Source organism: Podarcis vaucheri (genome assembly GCF_965113315.1).
Source record: "Podarcis vaucheri genome assembly, chromosome: 10".
NCBI lineage: Eukaryota > Metazoa > Chordata > Lepidosauria > Squamata > Lacertidae > Podarcis > Podarcis vaucheri.
Genome location: NC_138748.1, coordinates 3,715,681 through 3,738,287, shown reverse-complemented (window position 1 = coordinate 3,738,287; position 22,607 = coordinate 3,715,681). Strand labels below are relative to the sequence as shown.

General features: G+C 43.2%; 1 protein-coding gene and 1 long non-coding RNA gene across 6 annotated transcripts in view; one reads left to right on the top strand and one right to left on the bottom strand.

Annotated features, from left to right (window-relative positions):
• Positions 1-22,607, top strand: part of FRMD4A (FERM domain containing 4A) — a 466,163-nt gene that overhangs the window by 122,474 nt on the left and 321,082 nt on the right. Inside the window, exon 1 of one of the 5 annotated variants that reach the window (XM_082240076.1) lies at positions 10,117-10,481. The exons of the other annotated variants lie outside the window; for them this stretch is intronic. Coding sequence (XP_082096202.1) covers positions 10,413-10,481 — 69 coding nt within the window. The 5' untranslated portion in view covers positions 10,117-10,412. Of the gene's footprint in view, positions 1-10,116; positions 10,482-22,607 lie in introns of those variants that run through there. 5 annotated transcript variants of the gene reach the window in all.
• On the bottom strand, positions 119-2,606 carry LOC309541929. Its single transcript, XR_014224014.1, has 2 exons — positions 1,391-2,606; positions 119-662 (listed from the first exon to the last, which is right to left on the bottom strand). It is a non-coding gene; the product is annotated as an uncharacterized lncRNA (long non-coding RNA).

Here is a 22,607-nt window from a genome sequence, read left to right as displayed (position 1 = left end):
TAAAGTGAGAATCAATGCTCAGAGGCTTTAGGACTGTATAACTTGGGGTAATTCCAGCTGTCAAATTTCTCCCCTGATCGTCTTGCTTTGTAGTCGGCCCCAGATGCTACCTGTGCCATTCCCAGTTATTCCATTTACTGGAAAGATCAGTATAGGAGTAGCAACAACAACATTATTGAAAACCAATAATGGTAGATCCAAACCCAATAAGAGCAGGAAACAATTCCTGTTTCTGTCCCATGTTTGCTGTTGCTGTCTCTGGGTAGCCAACCAAAAGTTCTATCTCCCAGCTTTTCAGGGCTTACTGTGGGCAACTGCTTTCTTTTTATTGTCATCTGTTATCTTGTTAGGCAGTGGGCAAAACTGTCAGCATCTCATAGTGCTCTTCTAGGGCTTGTTGCTGCTATAGATTAAACTTTCGGAGAGTCCCCAGCGTGGCCTCCATCTGTCATGTAGCTATGAAAATGACAGCTCTCTTTGTCCAACTCTCTTGTGACTTCAACCTCCCATTTTGTCATCGTATTTTATATCATGGATATAAGACACTTTGGTTTTCAATAACAAAATATGTTCATAGGAACAAGGCTACACCATAGGTACAGAATTGTAATTGTCAGGACTAGGCCATGAGCAGAAGTCTGAGGTGAGCCAAGAGACAGAAGCTGTGGAAGAAACCAGAAGTCAGAACCGAAGGACAAGTCAGCACCACAGAAATCCTGCAGCCATAAGAGCCAACTCCTTTGTGCCTGCATCGCATCATGTGACCGATTATGTGTGGGGTAGGGCTTACCTGCCCCTCCCATATTTTATTCAAGTTGACACCCCTGCCTGGAGGCTAGGTTGAAGAATAAGCTAGAAGTCAGGTCAGGACTGAAGCGCAACCAAGGATACAGGAACTCACCAGACCTCAGGAAGACCTTGTTGTGCAAGCAAGGCTTAGCTGGGAAAGAAAACCTTTTATAATCCTTTCTACTCAGGAAGTTCCAGATGTCCAGAAGGTTCGTGACATGGGGAAGCTGCACACAGACTCCAGCAGCTGCTGCCCCTGAGCCCCACTTGCAGGATATCCCGGCCTGAGCCACACTTGCAGGATATCACGGCCCATCACACGCAGAAGCAGGGAAGCAGCATCATATGAGGCTGCATTATGGATGTGGACACTGGAACCATATACATGGGGTCAGTTGCATGGGTCGCTCCCACCCAGTCTTTGGCTACCTGGGACAGGGATGATTAGGGGGGAAAGATCCACACAATAGGATCTGACCATGTGCTTTTAAGATTTACATGCATTCTGTAATCCCATTGAATTACCCCATGGGCAAACAACTCCCATGCTAGTGTGGAACAGAAACAGGCTAAACAAAAGCAATATATTGTTCGATTACACCATTTCAACATTATCACTGGGACAGCTGGCATCTGTATGCTGGATGCATGCAACAGTGTCGGTCTGTGCACAAAGCATTTATGATTCCAGAAATTCTAGAAGGACTTCTAGAATGAGAACAAAGCTGAATCTGGAATGAGAAAGATCTGACCATACATACAGAGAGAGACAGCACTGGCAGGTGGAAGGATCTGTACCCAGGCATAGGAATATACAGGGCCAGATGGCAGAGAGTGATCACATGGGAAGTAGAGATGAAGAGAGGGAATGCAAAGTAGCTTATCAGCATGTAATAACCAACCTGCTGAACTTTGAATGACCGTGCAAATCAGCATGCCAGGATGGAGAAATGGCAACAGGGATTTCATTTGTAATTAGAAAGGAAGTGTATTTGTTTGGTGTTATAAAGGCTTAAAAATCTAATTTCATGCTTTTAGCCATTTGGCTCTTGAGCTCAGGTTGCAGCAGTAGAAGAAACCTCACACAGTCCATCTGGACAGCCGGTCTCTATGCCAGAAGTGGATCGGCTCCCTTTGGTGTAAAACTGCATCATTATTCTGGGACTTGATCCCAGCCCAAATCAACTCCCCCTCCAACTTCCTTGATTTCAGCTTCAGGGTTAATTCATATGAACATCACAGTATGCAGAGACTGCTTGGTACTGCTGTGTACATTGGCTCTCTGTACATAGTAAGTCATTTGAGTACAGGCTCATGCTACTGTACATAGATCGTGGTTTTAGTAGACGCTGCTGAACCGTATTTTGTGGTTTTCAATGTGTGCAAAAAGGCAAACTTCTTTGTGCGGAGTACCTGGAAATGACCAACTTAGCTTGGAGAAGTGCCAACGCTGAACCATATTTATGGACCGAACTGTGTGGAAAAGGCATAGTCCTTTGTGTGGTGCTACTTGTATATAGCCAGCTTAGCTCGAAAAAGAGCCAATGCATGCAGCAATTTGGCGCACATTTCCAGAGGGCTCTTTTATACAGTTCTTGCTTTGTATAGCTTCCTTCACACTCAGCAGTTTTCCTCTGATGTGTATGTTTTATTAGATAATGTCAAGGGCCCTGTTTCTAGGTGGTTTGACAATGATTCGATATTCTACCATAACCTGGGTACTCAGTCGTGCCACTCTGCCTGTTTGCTACTCTCGCTATCACTTTGAGTAAGCAACCTTGGCTAGATTGGGAATTGACTTTGCATTTACAACTGTTGTCGGCAAATGTTCAAAAGCTTCTCTGTCTTTGGAACATTCTCTTGCAGCTTGTATTGTTTGCGTGTGCATGCTGTGCTTTATCATTTTGCCCTCTGGGAATTGTAGCTTGGTCTGCCTTGCACACACCGCATGACAGTCATTTGGAAATCAACCTCATAAATAAATCCAGGAACAAGATAAGGCTTTGGAACTGGGTGGAGGAAAACAACTTGTAAAAAGTTTTCAAGAAGCAATCAAGAGATTTGATTGAGCTGATTAGAAAAGATACTCACCCAACAAAGGACTGTTTAATTGGATAGCCCAGTTATATATTCCACAGAAATAATCAAGTCTAAATGTTTACAACTAAAGAATGTGTCCACATGCACCTACAAGGCACCTGCTTTGGGGAGATTTGTCTGCTAAATGCTGACAGTGCATGCTCAGAGTTTTATTTAGGATTCCATGTTAGAGAAGAACATCTCAGAGAAATAACACTTGAATTGTAAAAGAAGTGAAGTGGGCCTGATTTGGAGTCAAATCAGATAACCCTGGCAACATCTCTAGGTCAAGCTAGTTTCTGGCTTTTAATTATCAGATTTATTTCCACACTGTACATCATCTATGGTATTTGTTTTTGCAACCCTATCCTGGTTACATCCAGGGCATGTGAACTTATTATCCTATCCTAGTTATATAGGAGATATATATATATATATATATATATATATATATATATATATATATATAGAATCTTTATATAAGGCAGCCACATCTTCTGCCCACTGTCACGATGTGACTGCCCTCACTCTGGAAGGGGAAATGTTCATCTGAATATCCTGGCAGGGAAGTTAGTGAGATGGTAGGCTTCCAAGTTCAAATCATGGTTCAAGTTTTCATTCTAAATCCCCAAGTTCAAAAGTTTCAGTTGGTATTCTGGAGGGAAAAGGCCATCTTTTAACAGCAAAACAGCAAAGCAGCTGTGGCTGTTTCTCCCAGATGTGACCATTATGTCCAAATGAATGAGGATGTCACACACCGGTTCAGTTTGAGTCTTGGAGAGAAGGCGGGGAGGGGGCTGGAGAGAGCTGCCATCAATCTGAATAATAGACTGGATGGCAGCAATTTTCTCTTGAACATCTGAGAGATGTCATGAGTTGTGAATCAGCAGGAGGAGACTCAATGTGTTGACAATGTTTACTTGAGAGATCACACTAGGTCACTCAAAGAATAAAATGGAATAGAGTGAAGATCAGTGACAAGTTCTGCAGTACTTTTGCGGTATTCGAATCAAGCCAGAGAGAATAAGTCATAAACTTGAAGAAGAGTATGACATGTGGTTCTTTCAGGAAGGCTTTTATTTGTGAATGCCTACTTGATGGTGACAGCCACAACTGGATTCTATGGCAACACCAGCCCCAGAGATCAAAGATGTGTTATGTAAACAGGGCTTTAGTAGATAGTCTTGTTTCTGGGATGAAGTTGAATATTGACAGAAACTGCTTATTGAGTTTGACCAGAGTCAATGATCCCTGATTAAATGCAAAGTACTAGCTGTCAAGTCAACCTTCAAGCTTATTGCTTCCTTTTTTATTCCCACAATGCTCAATTCAGTCATAAAAGCCCAAAGGGCTTGACTACATGTACATGCCAGAATAGTCTCTCTCCCCACATTCATGATGGTCTTGCTTCTGTGGTACAGAAATGGGTACAGAAATGGTGTAAGGTTAATTATTGGAGAATGAGAAAAACATTCTTATTTTTGCAGTGCGGTTTGCACTGTGGACATGTGACCAGTTCACACCAGTGAATTTCTCCATACCCAGGTTCATGAATGCAAGGGGGGAAATACTGTGACTCACACAGTACGTTCTTCAAATTAGTAGCCAGGCCTCATGATGATCACAGCTGCTCTGTCCACCAGTTCACACTAACTTTCTGTTGGAGATATATACTGCTAGTTCTTCTTCTTCTTCTCTAGCACCATAGGCTTAGAAATTTTTGGAGCTAGCTTTTAAGTATGTCACAGTGGATGGCAAAACCGCAGAATATTCCTTGGAGCTAAAACAGAAGCCCCCCTTGTGGTGTATCTTTTGATTTGGCTGTACCTTTTATTTGTAAGACATCCCCTAACATGCTAAGCTTTTCAGGTGACCAAGGAGTGTCTTATGTAGATGGGAGTCTGAAGATTTGAACCCACATCTGCAGTCAGTGCACCCCAGCAACAGATGGTCCAAGCTTTGGATCATCTCTCAATGATCAGCTCACGGCCTACTTAATGTTGGAATCTGAAAAGTGATGAGAAGCAGCCATTGCTTTTTTGTGTGTGGCAAATATTCCCCTCCTGTACTGAAGCCTGTCACAACCTCCATATGGTGAATGTTTCCATGGAGTTCAATGAATAGCTTTAATGAGCTCCCATTCCTCTCAGTTTTTTGTAATGTTATAATTGGGGACACAGAATACGCGCATCTGACCTCTTTGAAGCATTTGCAGACAGACACTTCTTGAGGCTCCTTGACCAGTGGAGCAGACCAACATGGCAGGTGGCTCAAGGAGGGGGGGGGGGACACACCAAATGAATGAGGTCATTATATCTTGGGTTGAGGTTTTACTCTACTCTCTGCTCACGACACAGTTTTCACTGTTCGTTGGTTGCTGAAATCTGGAAATTCATTCCGTTTGAATAGAAGGAGGGAAAGAGGGCCTGTCTGTTTGACCAATTCTGTCAAATCAAATCAGTCTAAAGTCCTGAGATGACATGGGTTGGCCAGTGGAATTATAATAGGGTTAAAGAGACCGTGAGTCTCTCAGTGCCTCCCTGAATCAAATACCGTGCCATCCTATCAACGGTCCTTTGGAGACAGGGCTGTAACGTATTTATCAACTCTCCATTGTGCATTAAATATTACAAGGAAGCGCTTGTATGCTTTATAAAATTTATTATTGCAATGAAATGTCTCATTTTTGTCTCTCTAGCCAGAGAGTAAAATCCATCTGCAGGTGAGCAAATATATGACTTATTCCAGACAGTATTTCACAAGCATAACAAAAGCAACTTTGATCCTATATCTAGCTCTCTTGTGTTAAATAATGTATATGCACAGGCAGTTAGAAATGAAATGTATGCGAATCATTCATGAGTGAAAACCGTGTCTTTTGCTTTGCATATCTCTGAGTGAAGGAAAGTTCTGGGGACGTCTCTTTGGAGCGCCAGTTTCCATCTCAAGGTACTTTTGTGAGAACAGTTTATTGCTGCTGCTGCTGCTGCTGCTTACTGCATTTTTAAACCACACATCATCCATTGAGATTTGAGGGAGGCTTACAAAATAATCGATAGAAGTCCATATATCACAAAACACACATTAAAGGATTACAGTAATTAAAGTAATATAAATATACAAGCTGGGTATGAAGGAGCAAGTAACATTTTGCTCTTTTTTGTGTTCTTATTCCATTGCAATGTTGTGTGCTGTGTCCCTCTTTGCTTTATTCTTATGAAAGTGCAGTCTATTTTTTTTTATAAGTAAATAAATAAAAACCCCAACAAATACTGCCAGCAAACCACCCCCCCTGCCCGGGTTTCTTTCATGCCCAGGGCAAATAAAACAAAAGCTATTTTTCCTTGCTAAATATATTCAATTTGTTTCTACAAGCCTCCACTCAATGGGTGCCCACTGGCTGATAGCTACTAGCCATTAACTGTTATCACCGTTCGTTCAGGCAAACCTATTCTAGGTATCCTGTCCAATGCTTTTAGTGTGTGGTCTCCTTTTGGCTTATGCAGGGTTGGGTATGTTTGCTTAGAAGATATCTCTTTTAAAGGAACATGTTCAGAGTTGGCTGCATCATAGACAATTAAATGAGATCTTCAAGGAAGATAATAAGAAAGGATTTAGCTACACAATCTCCAAATTCCAAAAGGAAATTTTAGAGGATAATGCCAAATTATTAAAGGAAGCGTATAATATATTATTTGCCGGGACGCGGGTGGTGCTGTGGGTTAAACCACAGAGCCTAGGGCCTGCCGATCAGAAGGTCGGTGGTTCGAATCCCCGTGACGGGGTGAGCTCCCGTTGCTCAGTCCCAGCTCCTGCCAACCTAGCAGTTCAAAAGCATGTCAAAGTGCAAGTAGATAAATAGGTACTGCTCCGGCGGGAAGGTATACGGTTTTGGGAAAAACTGTGGAAAGTGAATTTGAAATTCACTGATTGCATATTGTTGAAAGAGAATTACATGAAAATGATGTATAGATGGTATATTACACGGGCAAAAATGTATAGAATAGGATTAAATAATTGTTGAAAATGTAAAGAGAAGGAAGGCACTTTCTATCACGTGGTGGGAATGTAGAGTAAAATTTTTTGGGGCTGATGACTAATGACTAAATTGAAGGCCAAATTAGACTCTGGGTTGTAAGTGGGACAAATAGGAGTTTTGGAGGGTCTGTTAAAGTTGGGGGAATTGTCTAAGGCCACTGGCCAAGGATTATGGGAGCTGGGGGTCCAATATAAACTGGAGGACCACAGGTTTCACTCTCCTTGGTGTAAGAGAAAGAGTCAATCCCTCTACCGATGCCTCGTTCTCGTCCCTGGTTGCTTTAAAAAAAACAAAAAACGTGTGGAAGACCCTATCATGGAACTCGCAGCATCTTGTCTAGTTTGACCCTAAGACAAAGCTTTCCCCCATGCTCCCATTTGTTTACTGGTAGATGTCGTGGCAAACAGACTTCATCTGCTCACCACCATTGCTGGGGCCACAATATGCCAACCATCTTTAGGTGATACTACTTCAATCCAAAACTCAACGTTTTTTTGTAAAGTGCCATACATATTAGGGGTAACAACAAATCAGTGCTTTATCAGATAGCCAGTTCTGGTGTCTGAGAAGCTGGTTAATTTCAAATTCTTTCTGATTCTGCCCATAGCTGGCAACCACTGCCAGGCTCCGTCCACCGCTCATCAATTTCTGCCCTGCTAGGCTCCTAACAAGTTTTTACTCTACTGCTGGGTCCTTCTAGAGCATCATAATTTTTGAAATTAAATGGTCATCCTAGTGGCGATATTCCTGCTTCCACATTCAAGGCTGAATAGGCTGTGAATCTTCAAGTTTGTTGCTGTGCTAAAAGGTTTTTTTGTGGAGAAGCTAATCTATTGCCTTACATGAGGAACTATCCATGAGCGTGTCTGTCAGAGAAATGTCTTGTTCTCCCTTCATTACTGTTGAAGTAATCCATCACTGCGTGCTCTAAATGGACTGTCATACTGTTGTCTAGTAAAAGTCACCCATCGCTCCCTGACTGCCAACTGTGGTGGATGGTTGAAAAGGCAATATCAACTGCAATCAAGAACATGTAGACAGAATTTACAGCCTCACATCCCACTGAGCTCTCTCTACTGCAAGGATTACCTGTCTTTATAATCACCCAGAGCATTTGTTTGTCCAACTTCTGTTCCAATTCATTGGCTTATGTTGCTTCCTTATTGTTGTTCTTCTTAAGCCAAATAAATAGAGTGGGTTAGATCTGTTGAAATGGCTGGGCCTCCCCCGCCACTCTGGGCGGCTTCCAACAGAATATTAAACACACAATAAAACATCAAACATTAAAAACTTCCCTAAACAAGGCTGCCTTCAGATATTTTCTAATAGTCAGGTAGTAGTTTATTTCCTTGACATCTGATGGGAGGAAGTTCCACAGGGCGGGTGCCACTACCGAGAAGGCCCTCTGCCTGGATCCCTGTAACTTTGCTTCTCACAGCATCCACTCTACCACTGAACTATGGATTGTCCCCAAGATCCTTGGTTGATTTCACCCAGTTTTGTCTACTCAAACTGGCAGTGCCTTGCTTGGGTAGAAGCCAGTGGAGGCTGATCCATTAAGGCAGATGGGTCACTGACTCACCAACCTCAGTCTTCCCTCACTCAGCCCCCACCTGCATGTCTTCTTTCTTACAGCCAGTCTCGGGGTTCTCCTTTGTAGAACTCAGCAAGGAAGAGGCTGGGGATAATCCTAGAATTAGTTGGCTCTGGCTGTCATTGACTCTGACTCCACCTACTGTTGGTCTCTCTGCCTTCGACCTAACGGGCATCGGCCACCATGGCTGGAGACTTTCCCCTGATAATCTACCTGAGGTCATTTTACCTGGAGATGCTTGGGATTAACATTGGACATTTATGCATACAAAGCATGCACCCCACCACTGATCTATACCCCAACCCCAAGATTCTGCAAAAACAGAAAATACGGGAGCCAGCACCATTCGGCAGGTAAAAGTGATGAACTGGGTATCAGAGGATAAGGAGTTCCTTTCCTGTTTTGTTCCTTCCTAGCCTGGTGCTGTGCAGGCTGTTGGAACAAGTCCAGAAATTTTCCCATATTATTTTTCCTCCAGATGCAATACAGTGTGAATCCCCCACTGATATAAGTGGAAAAGCTCAAATTGATTTTCGTGGACGTCAGACAGGGCACAATATAATTGTCTTTAAGTTGTGAAGTACTTTGGGACTTGCAGAGCAAAAGAACTACATGTCAAGTATACCTTTTGTATTTGACATACGGGCTGAAATAACACACTTGCCTTTTTATATATATATTGTAAGCATTTATTATTTATTATGTCTATATCCTGCCTGTATTTTTCCCACAGAAAATCTCAAGGCAGACACACACACACACACACAACGCTTGGGGCTGCACCTTGAGCAAGTAATCATAGATAGCTGGTGAGAATAACATGAATCTGAATGTGGTTCTTGGCCCCAGGCTTCTCATGCCACCTTGACTTCCTGAAGTTATGCTTCTCTCTACCAAACTCATCATGTTGCTCTCATGTTGCTTGAAAATTGCATGTTCTAAAGAATTCAGGTCTCCCGCAAATACAGTAGTAGCCCCATGTTGATGACCCTTCAACATGTTGATGATCCATAGCATCTCAGAACATCATTATGTGCAGTACATCAGAACGTCACACCATCATTATATTGTGCCTTTCCTTGCTCCCTGCTCCACATTTTTGGTACTGAGCGTGGAGAAGCGCAGACTCAAATTACATTTGGGATATGAACTAGATGTTGCAGAAGTGGAAGAGGCAACTTCCCCACCACCACCCCTCCATGTTTCTCCCCTTTAACTTTGTCCTTTACATTATTTTTTCTCAAGCAGCAACAGGAGCTAAAAATATTTCTAGGAAAAAATTAATGTCCCAGCGCAACTTTGGTTCCCTGTTTCTTTCATGTCTGTGCTCTCTTCTGTCAAGAGCAGACAGTGCAGAGTCTGATAGGCCTTTGACAAAGAGCTATTGATGGGGGTGGCTGTGTGAACTGGCCTGGCGTTGGTCACAGGCAGCCTCTGAGAGACCTGCTGCCCCTATATTTCAATAGACTCCAGTGTGTTGAGCCATTTGTTGAAAGGTCAGAAATGAACAGAGAAATGGAATGGTGTAAAAAAAAAATCTTGTCCTCCTATAAATATCAGTCACAGTTAAAGGCACTTTATTGTGCTTCCTCTCTCCAATGCCCCTGTGTGCATGAGAGTTTCTCTCACGAAAGCTCCCTCTGTTGTGGTTTCCCAAATGCCAGGCAATTCCTCAGACTGTGCAGTTATTTGAGGAGAAAGGCAGTAGCCTTTGCCTCCAGTTTGTGCCTTCCCTTCTAGATGGAGTAATAGTCCTCCTCCAGTCAACACTGCGAGGTTTAGGTGATGAACAGGGAAAGTCTTGTTGTGTAAACGGACAGGCTGTGTGCAGTCCAGGGAGCTGGTCCACTGGACCAACTGCAAATTGGTGGGATTCTTTGGGTTGCTGGATCTGAGCTAGCAGTTGCCTTCATGATGACTTTAGCTGCCAAGCTAGAAGACATTGAAGCCACGTTGGAGCATCTGCTAATGGATGTGTTTGTAAGTAAAGCCTGGTTTTCAGTTCCAAAGTAATATGCTGATCATTTTAAAAGCAGCAGAATTTGGCATGTAGTAGGAACCCTGTTAAAGTCCTTGACAAGCTGCGTGTCCAGCAATATATGTCTATGAAGAAATAGTGTTGTTGTTGTGCTTTCAGCAGAAATATGTGAACTAGCAGAGTGTGAAGGGGAGGCAAGATATGCTTTGCATTAATTTTACAGAGTACAATTGTTTAATTTCAGTGATGCATACACAACTGGGGAAAATTACTCTAATGTACTGCAGTAACAAACCTTATTGAAAGCTACACTGATAGTGTTACAACCATTTGAGATCCAGCCGGCTTTGCAAGATAAATAGCATTGTGGTGGCTTTCCTCTGTTAGTATAGAACTATTATTACGTTCTTTCACTTCTGTGAACTGCGATTTTCTCAAGCTTAGGGTTATTTAAGAGACTTAAAAGAGGTGTCCTTTGATGTAAAATGTGTTTGATTTGATTGGGGGGGGGTGCTTGAGACCTCTAGTAAACTTGCTTCATCCTTGCCTCTAGCATTGAGAAATATGTTGTGGCTTGTTGGATCTTAAAAGAAAGAGAGGGAAAATCCCCTGGATATGTTGAGATGTATATTTCAAGAAGCCTTTTAAGTTTAGATCTTTCCCAGTCTGCATCTGCATTAGAATTTGTTTTAAGATGTTTTAAAGATGTTTTAATTGTTTTATCACTTGTTGTTTGCTGCCCTGGGCTCCTTTGGGAGGAAGGGGGGATATAAATTTTATCTATCTCCCCCCTTCTCTTTCTATACACAGCTTTTTCATTTTTGTTTAAACCAGACTTTACCTGAGATCATTATGTCTGACAATCAAAAGAGGTAATCTAGATTTATTCCTGGGTGTTTGGGATCAGAAACTAGTCTAGACTCCTTCAAGTATATATTTTTAAACGTTAAAAAAACGATAACTTGCTTGTATTACAAGTGATTTTATCACCTCTCATGTTTCAGTTGCAGTCTTTTCCCTGCTATCTTCTACAGTGGCTTCTGTTCCTTACCTACAAGGCTCTACTCATTCTTGTGTCAAACCCTATATCATAACTCACCTCCCTTCACAGGCCTTTCCTCCTGTCTATCAAATAATGCCCTTCTTCCAGTCTCCGATGCCACCCCTTTGTGCAACAGCTTCACTTGCTCTATTTTGATCTTTGGCCATCTGCAAATCCCTATTCAAGCCCAACTTCTTCCACACATCCTCCAAGTGGCTTTCCAGAGTTTTGTACTTTTTCTGCTTCACCCTCTTTGCTATTATCCAGAAAACAGTGTGTGGTCCAGCGTCCACATGGAGCCTGTCGCTTGCTAGGCTTGCCCTGTAGCAGGGAATATACAGAGTCAGTTCTGTTTCCTCTTTTGAAATCTGTGAGACTGACCACTTGAGACAGGGCTTGCAGGCAACGAGATTTATTTCTTTATTTCTTTATTTGCACATTTACTGTTGTTCGTGTGCACTGTGCCCTACAGAATTTTGAAAAATGAAAATGAAAAGTGTCTGCCAAACGAGCTTGCAGTCTAAGTTTTGCCATGATGACAAGGGGGCAATAGGCATGGGCAAGAGCACTAAGCAGTGGGGAGAGGAGAGAGTTAACAAATGGACCAAAGCACTTACCTGTCCTGAGGCTTTGCTTCATTTGGGGATGAGAATTAAGGTGTTAAGCTGAAGACTTTGTAGAAAGACAAACAATTTGAGAGAAGATGATGATCTGATGCTTAACTTGTTCATGTTGCATAGATGATATGCCCAATTGGATAGGGATTTGCTGCACACCAGCTCCATGTGATCACTGATGCCAAATGTATTTATTATTACTTTTACTGATGTGTTGCAGTGAGTTCATATTTTCTTGTGCAAATGTAATCAGCAAATGGTATGTATAAATAAGCACGCACAGGCAAAATGCCTAGTCTAAGGACTGATGCACCACATGCACAATGACTGGCAATGGCTAACCTTTCTTCCACCCCTTCCAAGGAGCTCTCAGGTTTGTTGAATCATTCTTTGCTCTCCACCATTCAGTCAGTCAAACAATAAAATGTCATGAAAGTGTGCAATCTGTTGAGACACCCCTATTAAAACAAATACTTAAACTCATTGTTCAACCACAAAACCAGTTAAAGCAAGCACACACTCACAGGTCCTGTGGCAGAAACAGCAGCTATCCTACCTTCTCTGGAAGACTTTGGGGAATAGAAATGCTTTCTCTGCCCCCGTATGCCAGGAGAGAAGCCGTCTCCCTAGGCAGAGACTGCAGGTGCTCAAAGGAATAACTGCAGGAAAAGTATGCTGCTCCTTGTAACTGACTTCTGAGCCTTCAGAGGAAGGCCCCAATCCATGAAATAAGCATACAAGGAGGTTCATATTGGAGCACACATGCTGTAATGGCAACTTTGGGCAGTGGGAAGAGGAGCCTCAGGTGCCCTGCATGTGCTTTGAGGCACATATGCAGATGCTTAAATATTAATTTCAATTGGGGGGGGGACCGAAACTGTGCAATGAATGAAATGTACACACAGAGTTCTGCTTCTTCCACTGATATTAATGGACCTTTTGGAATAGGAGAGCTCCATTAACCCTTTGAAGTTCCCATAGTCCTAAAACATCTCTAAATTGGGATTGCATATCCATTGAGCTTGCTGTTTTCTAGTTCCCATCTGCCCTGTACCTGTCCAAGCCATGGGCATTTATTCTGCTCTGAGAGCCATATGTGATGTGTTATGTTGCAATTAATGTGTATATAGAATTATATATACCTAATAGGAACTTAGTAAATATTTGGTAAGCATTTCCTGCTTTCCTAAGTGGTAAGATGTTTAAGGGAAAGTAAGTACTGCATGGTTTAGTTTCCTCTGTAGGAGTGCTCTGGAAATGTATGCGATATTGTGATATTTATTTTACTTACGTGCAAGCAGAGGAAAAGGGAGGCTAATTCAGCACCAGGTCCTCAAGAAGAGTAACTGCCTCCCAAGGATCTTCCAGCCAAATCATTGGGACGCGGGTGGTGCTGTGGTCTAAGCCACTGAGCCTCTTAGGCCTGCTGATTGGAAGGTCAGTGGTTCGAATCCGCACCACAGAGTGAGCTCCCATTGCTCTGTCCCAGCTTCTGCCAACCTTTTAGAGTTAATACTCTGGAGAGATCTGTGTCCTTATAAGGGTCTCTTCTTAATAATCATGGAGCCCATGCTTGGCCTGCGCTTCAGTTGGAACGGTCTCCCTCAGTCCTTGGAGGTCTTTAAGCAGAGGTTGGGTGACCATCTGCCAGGGATGCTTTTGCTGAGATTCCTGCACTGCAGGGTGTCAGACTAGATGACCCTTGGGGATCCCTTCCAACTCTATGATTCTAAATTGGACCCAAGAGACCAAAGCACCATCACCAGCTATTGCATGGCAGGCGAGTCAGCCAGCTCTGCGAACCTGCTCTCCGTTTAGCTGGACCCCTGCTGTGGAAGAACAAGGATTAACAGGACATCTCCTGGTCTGGCTCCCAATTACCAGGTCTTTTAACAGGTCTGCATCCCACCACCACCTGAGGCCACTGGCCCCTAGAGCTTTTTCAACCCCAACCCCTTTCTCTCTCTCCCAGTCTCCATTCTCATTTTGCCAAGATGATACTTTAAAACACATTCTGCCTGCATTGTGTCACCTTGAGTATATTTTGTTGTCAGTTCCTGCTTGTGATGTCTCTGTGTGTTCTTTTGCAAAAGGACACACAATAGGGGCCCATATTGCTTCATCCCTTGTGTATGCAAACGTACATTTTTATTTTTTATTTTTAAGCAGCAGCTAACACTAAATTCAGTATGAAGCAACAGGGGAATGCAAAGTGTATTTTCACTTAAGGTCATTAGCATTTTGCCATCAGCATGAAAGCTAATATTCAGATTAGCATCTGGCCATTCAACTGAAATGAACTGCTGGTGAATATTGTTTCAGGTAACAGGACCCACCTGGGAATTATCCCCCAGAACCTTCCTTCCCATTCATCTTGATCTGTGTCAGTGTTATTGCTTTAAAAGTGAGATGATGCATTGTCATATGCAATGCTCTTGTGTCCTTCTTTGTTCCAGGTCTGGGGCATATGCTTGCAAATCATTGTAAAATAGAATTCTGAGGCCTTAAAATCCCAGCAGTCCTAGAGGGGGTTGCACACTTGACATTTTTGTTTTGTTCTCTTTACAAGAACGTAAATCATATGGATGGATTTACACTGAGCAACAATGATAATGAGATTGCATAAATGTAAATAAGATTCAGCTGCAGAATCCTGAAAGCTCCAGAAGCCTGATTGATCACATACTTGATAAAGCTCTGGTACAACATAAGAGAGCCAACAAGTTATAGGCACTATCCCCAATGGCTGATCATATACAGTGGTGCCTCGCAAGACGAAAAGAATCCGTTCTGTGATTCTCTTCGTCTAGCGGTTTTTTTCGTCTTGCGAAACAAGCCCATTGAAGGATTAGCGGATTAGCGCTATTAGCGGCTTTTAGCTGCTTTTAGCGGCTTATCTGCTGATCGGATCAGCTGATAAGCGGCTTAGCGGCTTAGAAAAGGGGGGGGATGAAAAAAAAACCAGCAGGAACTCGCAAGACATTGTCGTCTTGTGAAGCAAGCCCATAGGAGATTCGTTTTGCGAAGCACCTCCAAAACGGAAAACTCTTTCATCTAGCGAGTTTTCCGTCTTGCGAGGCATTCGTCTTGCGGGGCACCACTGTATGGTGAGTGGAAATGACACCTCAAATTTATTCCATTTGTTTCTAGTTAAAGAATAATATATTGTAAAGCTGGAAGAGTTCTTTCCTTGAGAAATACTGCCTCTAAGAGTTTCGGGATTGGCCTGGCTGGGGCACTGGTTTGGTTTAGTTCAGGTACGAGGGGCTAGTCTTTGTTCAGTCACCATTAATCCCTGTGAGGTTGCACCCTCAGCAAAAGAAGGTTGATACCATTTTCTGTTTTGAAACTTTAAGTTGAGACAGAAAGCAAGAGTGAGAGGGGCAAAAGGAGATAAAGGAGTGAGAAGAGAACTAAGAAATGTGGATATATTTAGTCCAATGTGGCAGCAGGGGAGCCTAGGTTTATAAAGACTGAAGACAACTGGTATTTGGTATAAGATGAAGATTGTGATATAAATAAAGAATATTTGAGCAAAAATTAATAATCCTGCATGCCTTAAAAATCAAGAGTGGGGAGTGAAACTCTCAGTCAAGGACATGCAAGGCCTTCAGCGTTAATTTTCAGCATTAATTATTTCCATAGCTAGCAGAGGACTAGCCAGGGTTTTTGCCTCCAAGGGGCGCCATTGAGGCTCCCAGCTTGTCTGGGCTTCAGGGGTTGGCTTGCACACCCAGCCTTCCTGCTCCTAGGTGAGCGATCCTCCTTCCCCTTTCCCCAGGAAGCAGAAGAAGGGCTCCTTGGTCTGGTTTTGCAACTGTGTGTGAGAGAAATCCTAGGTTTAGTGTTACTGTATGTTAGGTGATTATTGTTTCTCCAAAGCTTTGCATTCAGGGCAAGGAACAGCCTTTGCATTTTTGTGTCGTGTGGTGGGATTTTATACAGTATGCCAATGGTAATAATGGACGCAACTTAACGTCTGAGGTGAACAGGAATATCTGGCAGGCGTGAAGCTTTATGGTATTAGCTTGCTGGTGCAACATATATATTATTCTTTTGTGTTCTTATTCCTGCCCCCGCCCCCATGTCTTTAATTTGGATCTGGCCTTTAATATATAACAGTAGTTTATTTATCTCACAGCTAACCTGCAGCAAAAAATAATAATGCTATTGTTGTTTAGTCGTTTAGCCGTGTCCGACTCTTCGTGACCCCATGGACCAGAGCACGCCAGGCACTCCTGTCTTCCACCGCTTCCCGCAGTTTGGTCAAACTCATGCTGGTAGCTTCAAGAACACTGTCCCACCATCTTGTCCTCTGTCGCCCCCTTCTCCTTGTGCCCTCCATCTTTCCCAACATCAGGGTCTTTTCCAGGGAATCTTCTCTTCTCATGAGGTGGCCAAAGTCTTGGAGCCTCAACTTCAGGATCTGTCCTTCCAGTGAGCATTCAGGGCTGATTTCCTTCAGAATGGATAAGTTTGATCTTTTTGCAGTCCATGGGACTCTCAAGAGTCTCCTCCAGCTCCATAATTCAAAAGCATCAATTATTCGGCGATCAGCCTTCTTGATGGTCCAGCTCTCACTTCCATACATCACTACTGGGAAAACCATGGCTTTAACTATACGGACCTTTGTTGGCAAGGTGATGTCTCTGCTTTTTAAGATGCTGTCTAGGTTTGCCATCGCCTTTCTCCCAAGGAGCAGGCGTCTTTTAATTTTGTGACTGCTGTCACCATCTGCAGTGATCATGGAGCCCAAAAAAGTAAAATCTCTCACTGCCTCCATTTCTTCCCCTTCTATTTGCCAGGAGGTGATGGGACCAGTGGCCATGATTTTCGTTTTTTTGATGTTGAGTTTCAGACCACATTTTGCGCTCTCCTCTTTCACCCTCATTTAAAGGTTCTTTAATTCCTCCTCACTTTCTGCCATCAAGGTATTGTCATCTGCATATCTGAGGTTGTTGATATTTCTTCCGGCGATCTTAATTCCGGCTTGGGATTCATTCAGTCCAGCCTTTCGCATGATGAATTCTGCATATAAGTTAAATAAGCAGGGAGACAATATACAGCCTTGCCGTACTCCTTTCCCAATTTTGAACCAATCAGTTGTTCCATATCCAGTTCTAACTGTAGCTTCTTGTCCCACATAGAGATTTCTCAGGAGACAGATGAGGTGATCAGGCACTCCCATTTCTTTAAGAACTTGCCATAGTTTGCTGTGGTCGACACAGTCAAAGGCTTTTGCATAGTCAATGAAGCAGAAGTAGATGTCTTTCTGGAGCTCTCTAGCTTTCTCCATAATCCAGCGCATGTTTGCAATTTGGTCTCTGGTTCCTCTGCCCCTTCAAAATCCAGCTTGCACTTTTGGGAGTTCTCGGTCCACATACTGCTTAAGCCTGCCTTGTAGAATTTTAAGCATAACCTTGCTAGCGTGTGAAATGAGTGCAATTGTGCGGTAGTTGGAGCATTCTTTGGCACTGCCCTTCTTTGGGATTGGGATGTAGACTGATCTTCTCCAATCCTCTGGCCACTGCTGAGTTTTCCAAATTTGCTGGCATATTAAGTGTAGCACCTTAACAGCATCATCGTTTAAAATTTTAAATAGTTCAGCTGGAATGTCATCACTTCCAGTGGCCTTGTTATTAGCAGTGCTTTCTAAGGCCCATTTGACTTCACTCTCCAGGATGTCTGGCTGAAGGTCAGCAACCACACTACCTGGGGTGTACGAGACATCCATTTCTTTCTGGTATAATTCCTCTGTGTATTCTTGCCACCTTTTCTTGATGTCTTCTGCTTCTGTTAGGTCCTTTCCACTTTTGCCTTTTATTATGGTAATCTTTGTACGAAATGTTCCTTTCATATCTCCAATTTTCTTGAACAGATCTCTGGTTTTTCCCATTCTATTGTTTTCCTCTATTTCTTTGCATTGCTCGTTTAAAAAGGCCTTCTTGTCTCTCCTTGCTATTTTTTTGGAAATCTGCATTCAATTTGCTGTATCTTTCACTATCTCCCTCGCATTTTGCTTGCCTTCTCTCCCCCGCTATTTGTAAGGCCTCGTTGGACAGCCACTTTGCTTTCTTGCATTTCCTTTCCATTGGGATGGTTTTCGTTGCTGCCTCCTGTATAATTTTACAAGCCTCCACCCATAGTTCTTCAGGCACTCTGTCCACCAAATCTAAATCCTTAAACTTGTTCCTCACTTCCACTGTGTATTCATAAGGGATTTGACTTAGATTGTATCTTACCGGCCCAGTGGTTTTTCCTACTTTCTTCAGTTTAAGCTTGAATTTTGCTATAAGAAGCTGATGATCTGAGCCACAGTTCACTCCAGGTCTTGTTTTTGCTGACTGTATAGAGCTTCTCCATCTTTGGCTGCAGAGAATATAATCAATGATGCCCAGGATGTCAATATTTATTCTTGCCATCTAATTTTTGACCACATCCAACTTACCAAGGTTCATGGTTCTTACATTCCAGGTTCCTATGAAATATTTTTCTTTACAGCATTGGACTTTCCTTTCGCTTCCAGGCATATCAACAACTGAGCGTCCTTTCGGCTTTGGCCCAGCCGCTTCATCAGCTCTGAATCTACTTGTACTTGTCCTCCGCTCTCGCTCTTCCTCAGTAGCATGTTGGATGCCTTCTGACCTGAGGGGCCCATCTTCCAGCATCATAACTTTTATATGCCTGTTGCCTTCGTCCATGGAGTTTTCTTGGCAGGGATACTGGAGTGGCTTGCCGGTTCCTGCTCCAGGTGGATCACGTTTGGTCAAAACTCTCCACTATGACCTGTCCATCTTGGGTGGCCCTGCACGGCATAGCTCATAGCTTCTCTGAGTTATTCAAGCCCCTTCACCACGGCAAGACATTGATCCATGAAGGGGAATAATGCTATAAGTTGATATAAAATATAATATAATATAATATTTATACCCCACGCACTCTGGGCAGCTCGCAACCGAATATTAAAAACACAATACCGCATTAAACATTAAAAACTTCCCTAAACAGGGCTGCCTTCAGATGTCTTCTAAAAGTAAGGTAGTTGTTTATTTCCTTGACATCTGGTGGGAGGGCGTTCCACAGACCCTCTGCCTGGTTCCCTGTAACCTCACTTCTCACAGTGAGGAACCGCCAGAAGGCCCTCGGCGCTGGACCTCAGTGTCCGGGCCGAGCAATGGGGGTGGAGATGCTCCTTCAGGTCTACTGGGCTGAGACTATTTAGAGCTTTAAAGCTGAGCACCAACACTTTGAATTGTGTGCAGAAATGTGCTGGAAACCAATGTAGGTCTCTCAGGACCGGTGTTATATGGTCTTGGCTGCCACTCCCAGTCACCAGTCCAGCTGCCGCATTCTGGATTAATTGCAGTTTCTGAATCACCTTCAAAGGTAGCCCCACGTAGAGCGCATTACGGTAGTCCAAGCAGGCGATAACTAGAACATGGACCACTCTGGCAAGACATTCAGCGGGCAGGGTCTCATCCTGCATACCAGGTGGAGTTGGTAGACAGCTGCCCTGGACACAGAATTGACCTGCTCCTCCATGGACAGCTGTGAGCCCAAAATGACTCCCAGGCTGTGCACCTGGTCCTTCAGGGGCACAGTTACCACATTCAGGACCAGGGAGTCCCCCACACCTGCCCCCAAGAACAGTACTTCTGTCTTGTCAGGATTCAACCTCAATCTATTAGCCGCCATCCATCCTCCAACCGCCTCCAGGCACTCACAGAGGACCTTCACTGCCTTCACTGGATCCGATTTAAAAGAGAGGTAGAGCTGGGTATCATCCGCATACTGATGAACACCCAGTCCAAACCCCCTGATGATCTCGCCCAGCGGCTTCATATAGATGTTAAAAAGCATGGGGGAGAGGACAGAACCCTGAGGCACCCCCTCCTAAGACCATAAAAAATGCATACTTGTTATAAGTTATGTTGGATATTTTGTTGGGTAAATTATGCTGGAAATCAATTAAAATATTGTTTAAAAATAAAGCATTGAATTCAAATAATATATTTTCTACTTTGATGCCCTTTACGAACAAATGTTGTGAGCTGTGTATCTGTACGCAGATGCGAGGGGTGTGTGCTAAACTCCGTCTTTGACCCCTGGGGGAAAGAAAGCCTGGTTTTGCCCCTGCAGCTTTCATTAACGTGTGATCTGCTGCATGGAAGCAGCTGATTAAAGCATAGTTGTCTGACGGAAGGTGTATGTAGCAAGTCTTGTGCATGCGAAATGGCTCTCCAAACCACCTTAGCTGTTTCTGTCCCACAAAGAGTGTGAAAAGAGGAACATTGTGGCAAGCTGCTTTCCCACAAGCAACTTGGGACATGGAGGTGTACCCATGGAGTTGTGTTTTAAGCAGCCATGTGCAGGGCAAGTTGACTTTCTGCAACTTGAGCCAAGTATGGAGATGTCCTGTGATAGTTCTAGTACTACCCCCCCCCTCTGCTGCCACCAACAATTTGTATGGTTATGCTTCTCTCCGCTTTTTTTTTCTTTTGCCATTCTCACATTATCAGCAGCTTTCTCTGAGAACATAATGTTCTTGTTACAGCATTGGCACCATGCTATCTCCAAAACAGCGGTTGCCCTATTGGCCCTTTCCTCCCTTTTATTCCGAAAGGACACTAGAAGGCTTTGTGGCTTCTGTGAAATGAGATAAAAAGGGAAGCATCAGACGCAGCACAACATAATTAGTTGTCCTCACTTAGCTGTCCTCAGAGCTTGTTGAACAGAGAATCGAGCAGGAGTGGTCAAACCACAGCCAAAGACTCATAGATGGGCTAAAGCGTTAAAATGGGATGGGGGTCCTTTGAACTCTGAAAAGAATGTTAGTTGGCTTGCAGGGCTTTTAAATGCTGAATTTGGGAAATGAAGTACTGCCAGAGCTACACAACTTGTCTAGTGTTTGACTTCTTTGAAAGGCGCTTGCTAGATTCAAAAGAGTAAGGGAAGCCAGAGCAACTGTGGGCCAGGAGCACTGTGGAAAATTAAAAGGATGTCTAGATGAAGCTGGCTGACACTGCTCAAAGCTCTGGGACGGTGTGTGTGCGTGTATGCATCACCAGTGAGCCCTGCTAGGCTGGTGGTGCCATCACAGCTGCCCAAGATGTCAGGTGCTGATGCCAGCCCTGGAATTAATCTGTCCCTAAACAAAATTAAAATGCACTGTTGAACACAGCTCTGATCTGGAAGACAAAGACAGCACTTCAGCAGTTTTCTAGTAACACCCACTGAGGATAACCAGAACTGTCCGAGAAAATCTCTGGCATTTCAGTTGGAGGTATGTAGACAGCACCAAAAATCAGTAGTGTGGATAATATTTGTTCTTTGTTGTTGTTGTTTGTTGGTGTAATAATTGTTGTTGTTTTTTGTTGGTGTAATAATTCCTGAATTTGCACTGTTGCTTCACTAAACACAATCTATTAGTACAGATTACCAAAATTTACATTCCTGAGTAGAAAGGGATTGCAAAAAAAGAAGAGGTGATAATGGACTTTTCTAAAAAGCATGGAAGAATCCAATGTGCCTTCTTACCTGCTATAATTGCTAAGCATCCTCGCAGCTCCAGCTGATCACTGGTGTTGAGATCATGACATCAGTCTTAATGAAACATGCAGTAATATAAGACATTATCAAAATGTAAAGTGATCCATTAACCTATATGGGAAGCAATAGATTGCTCAGTTTGGCAGAGCTGCTGGGACTTGCTAATGGAACAAAGGGGAGCTAGTTGGTACTTTGTACAGTCACAAATCATACATAATGTAATAGCCTAACGGATACCCTTGGCTTCTTTGAAATAACCAATATTTTTTTATTTCTCTGCAAGAGGGGTGAGCTCATCTGGGTTGAACTGTGCTGAGAGTAAGCTCACAGATTCCTGGCTGGTCTATCATGCTTAAAATGGTCAAAGCCAGGCTTGGACTGTGAATGGTTGTACCCAAATCAAGTCCTAAAAGGTGTGTTCTCCAGCCTTAAGATCCCTGAATTCAACTATTTAATCTTGAGCTGGTGGTGGGATGCAGCAAGCAGAAGGCGTTGGATCTGCCACATGTGATTATAATGACTAACCTTCCAGGATTGTTGTGAGGATACAGACAGGATGCAGCTGACATGCTTTGAAGATGCTAAAGCTCCATGTAAAGGCTAAGCATTAACGTTTTGATGCAATGAGGTCGAGTTAAACAAGATTTAAAGTCCATATTTATTTAATATTCCTTTCCACTAGGTTTGGTTTATTGGATTTTTGTTTAGCTTCCAAAAACAAAAAGCCCTGAAGTCATTTACAACAACACAACAAAATGTAAAACATCCAATCTTTGGTGCTCCCCTAATGCACAGGAATGATAATAATAATAATAATAAAAATATTTGCCTATCACCAGAAGAATGACAAAGTTGGCACCAGGTGGACCTTCCTAGTCTGCTCACAGCCGCTAAGAGAATTGAGCTGAGTGGCGGCAGCA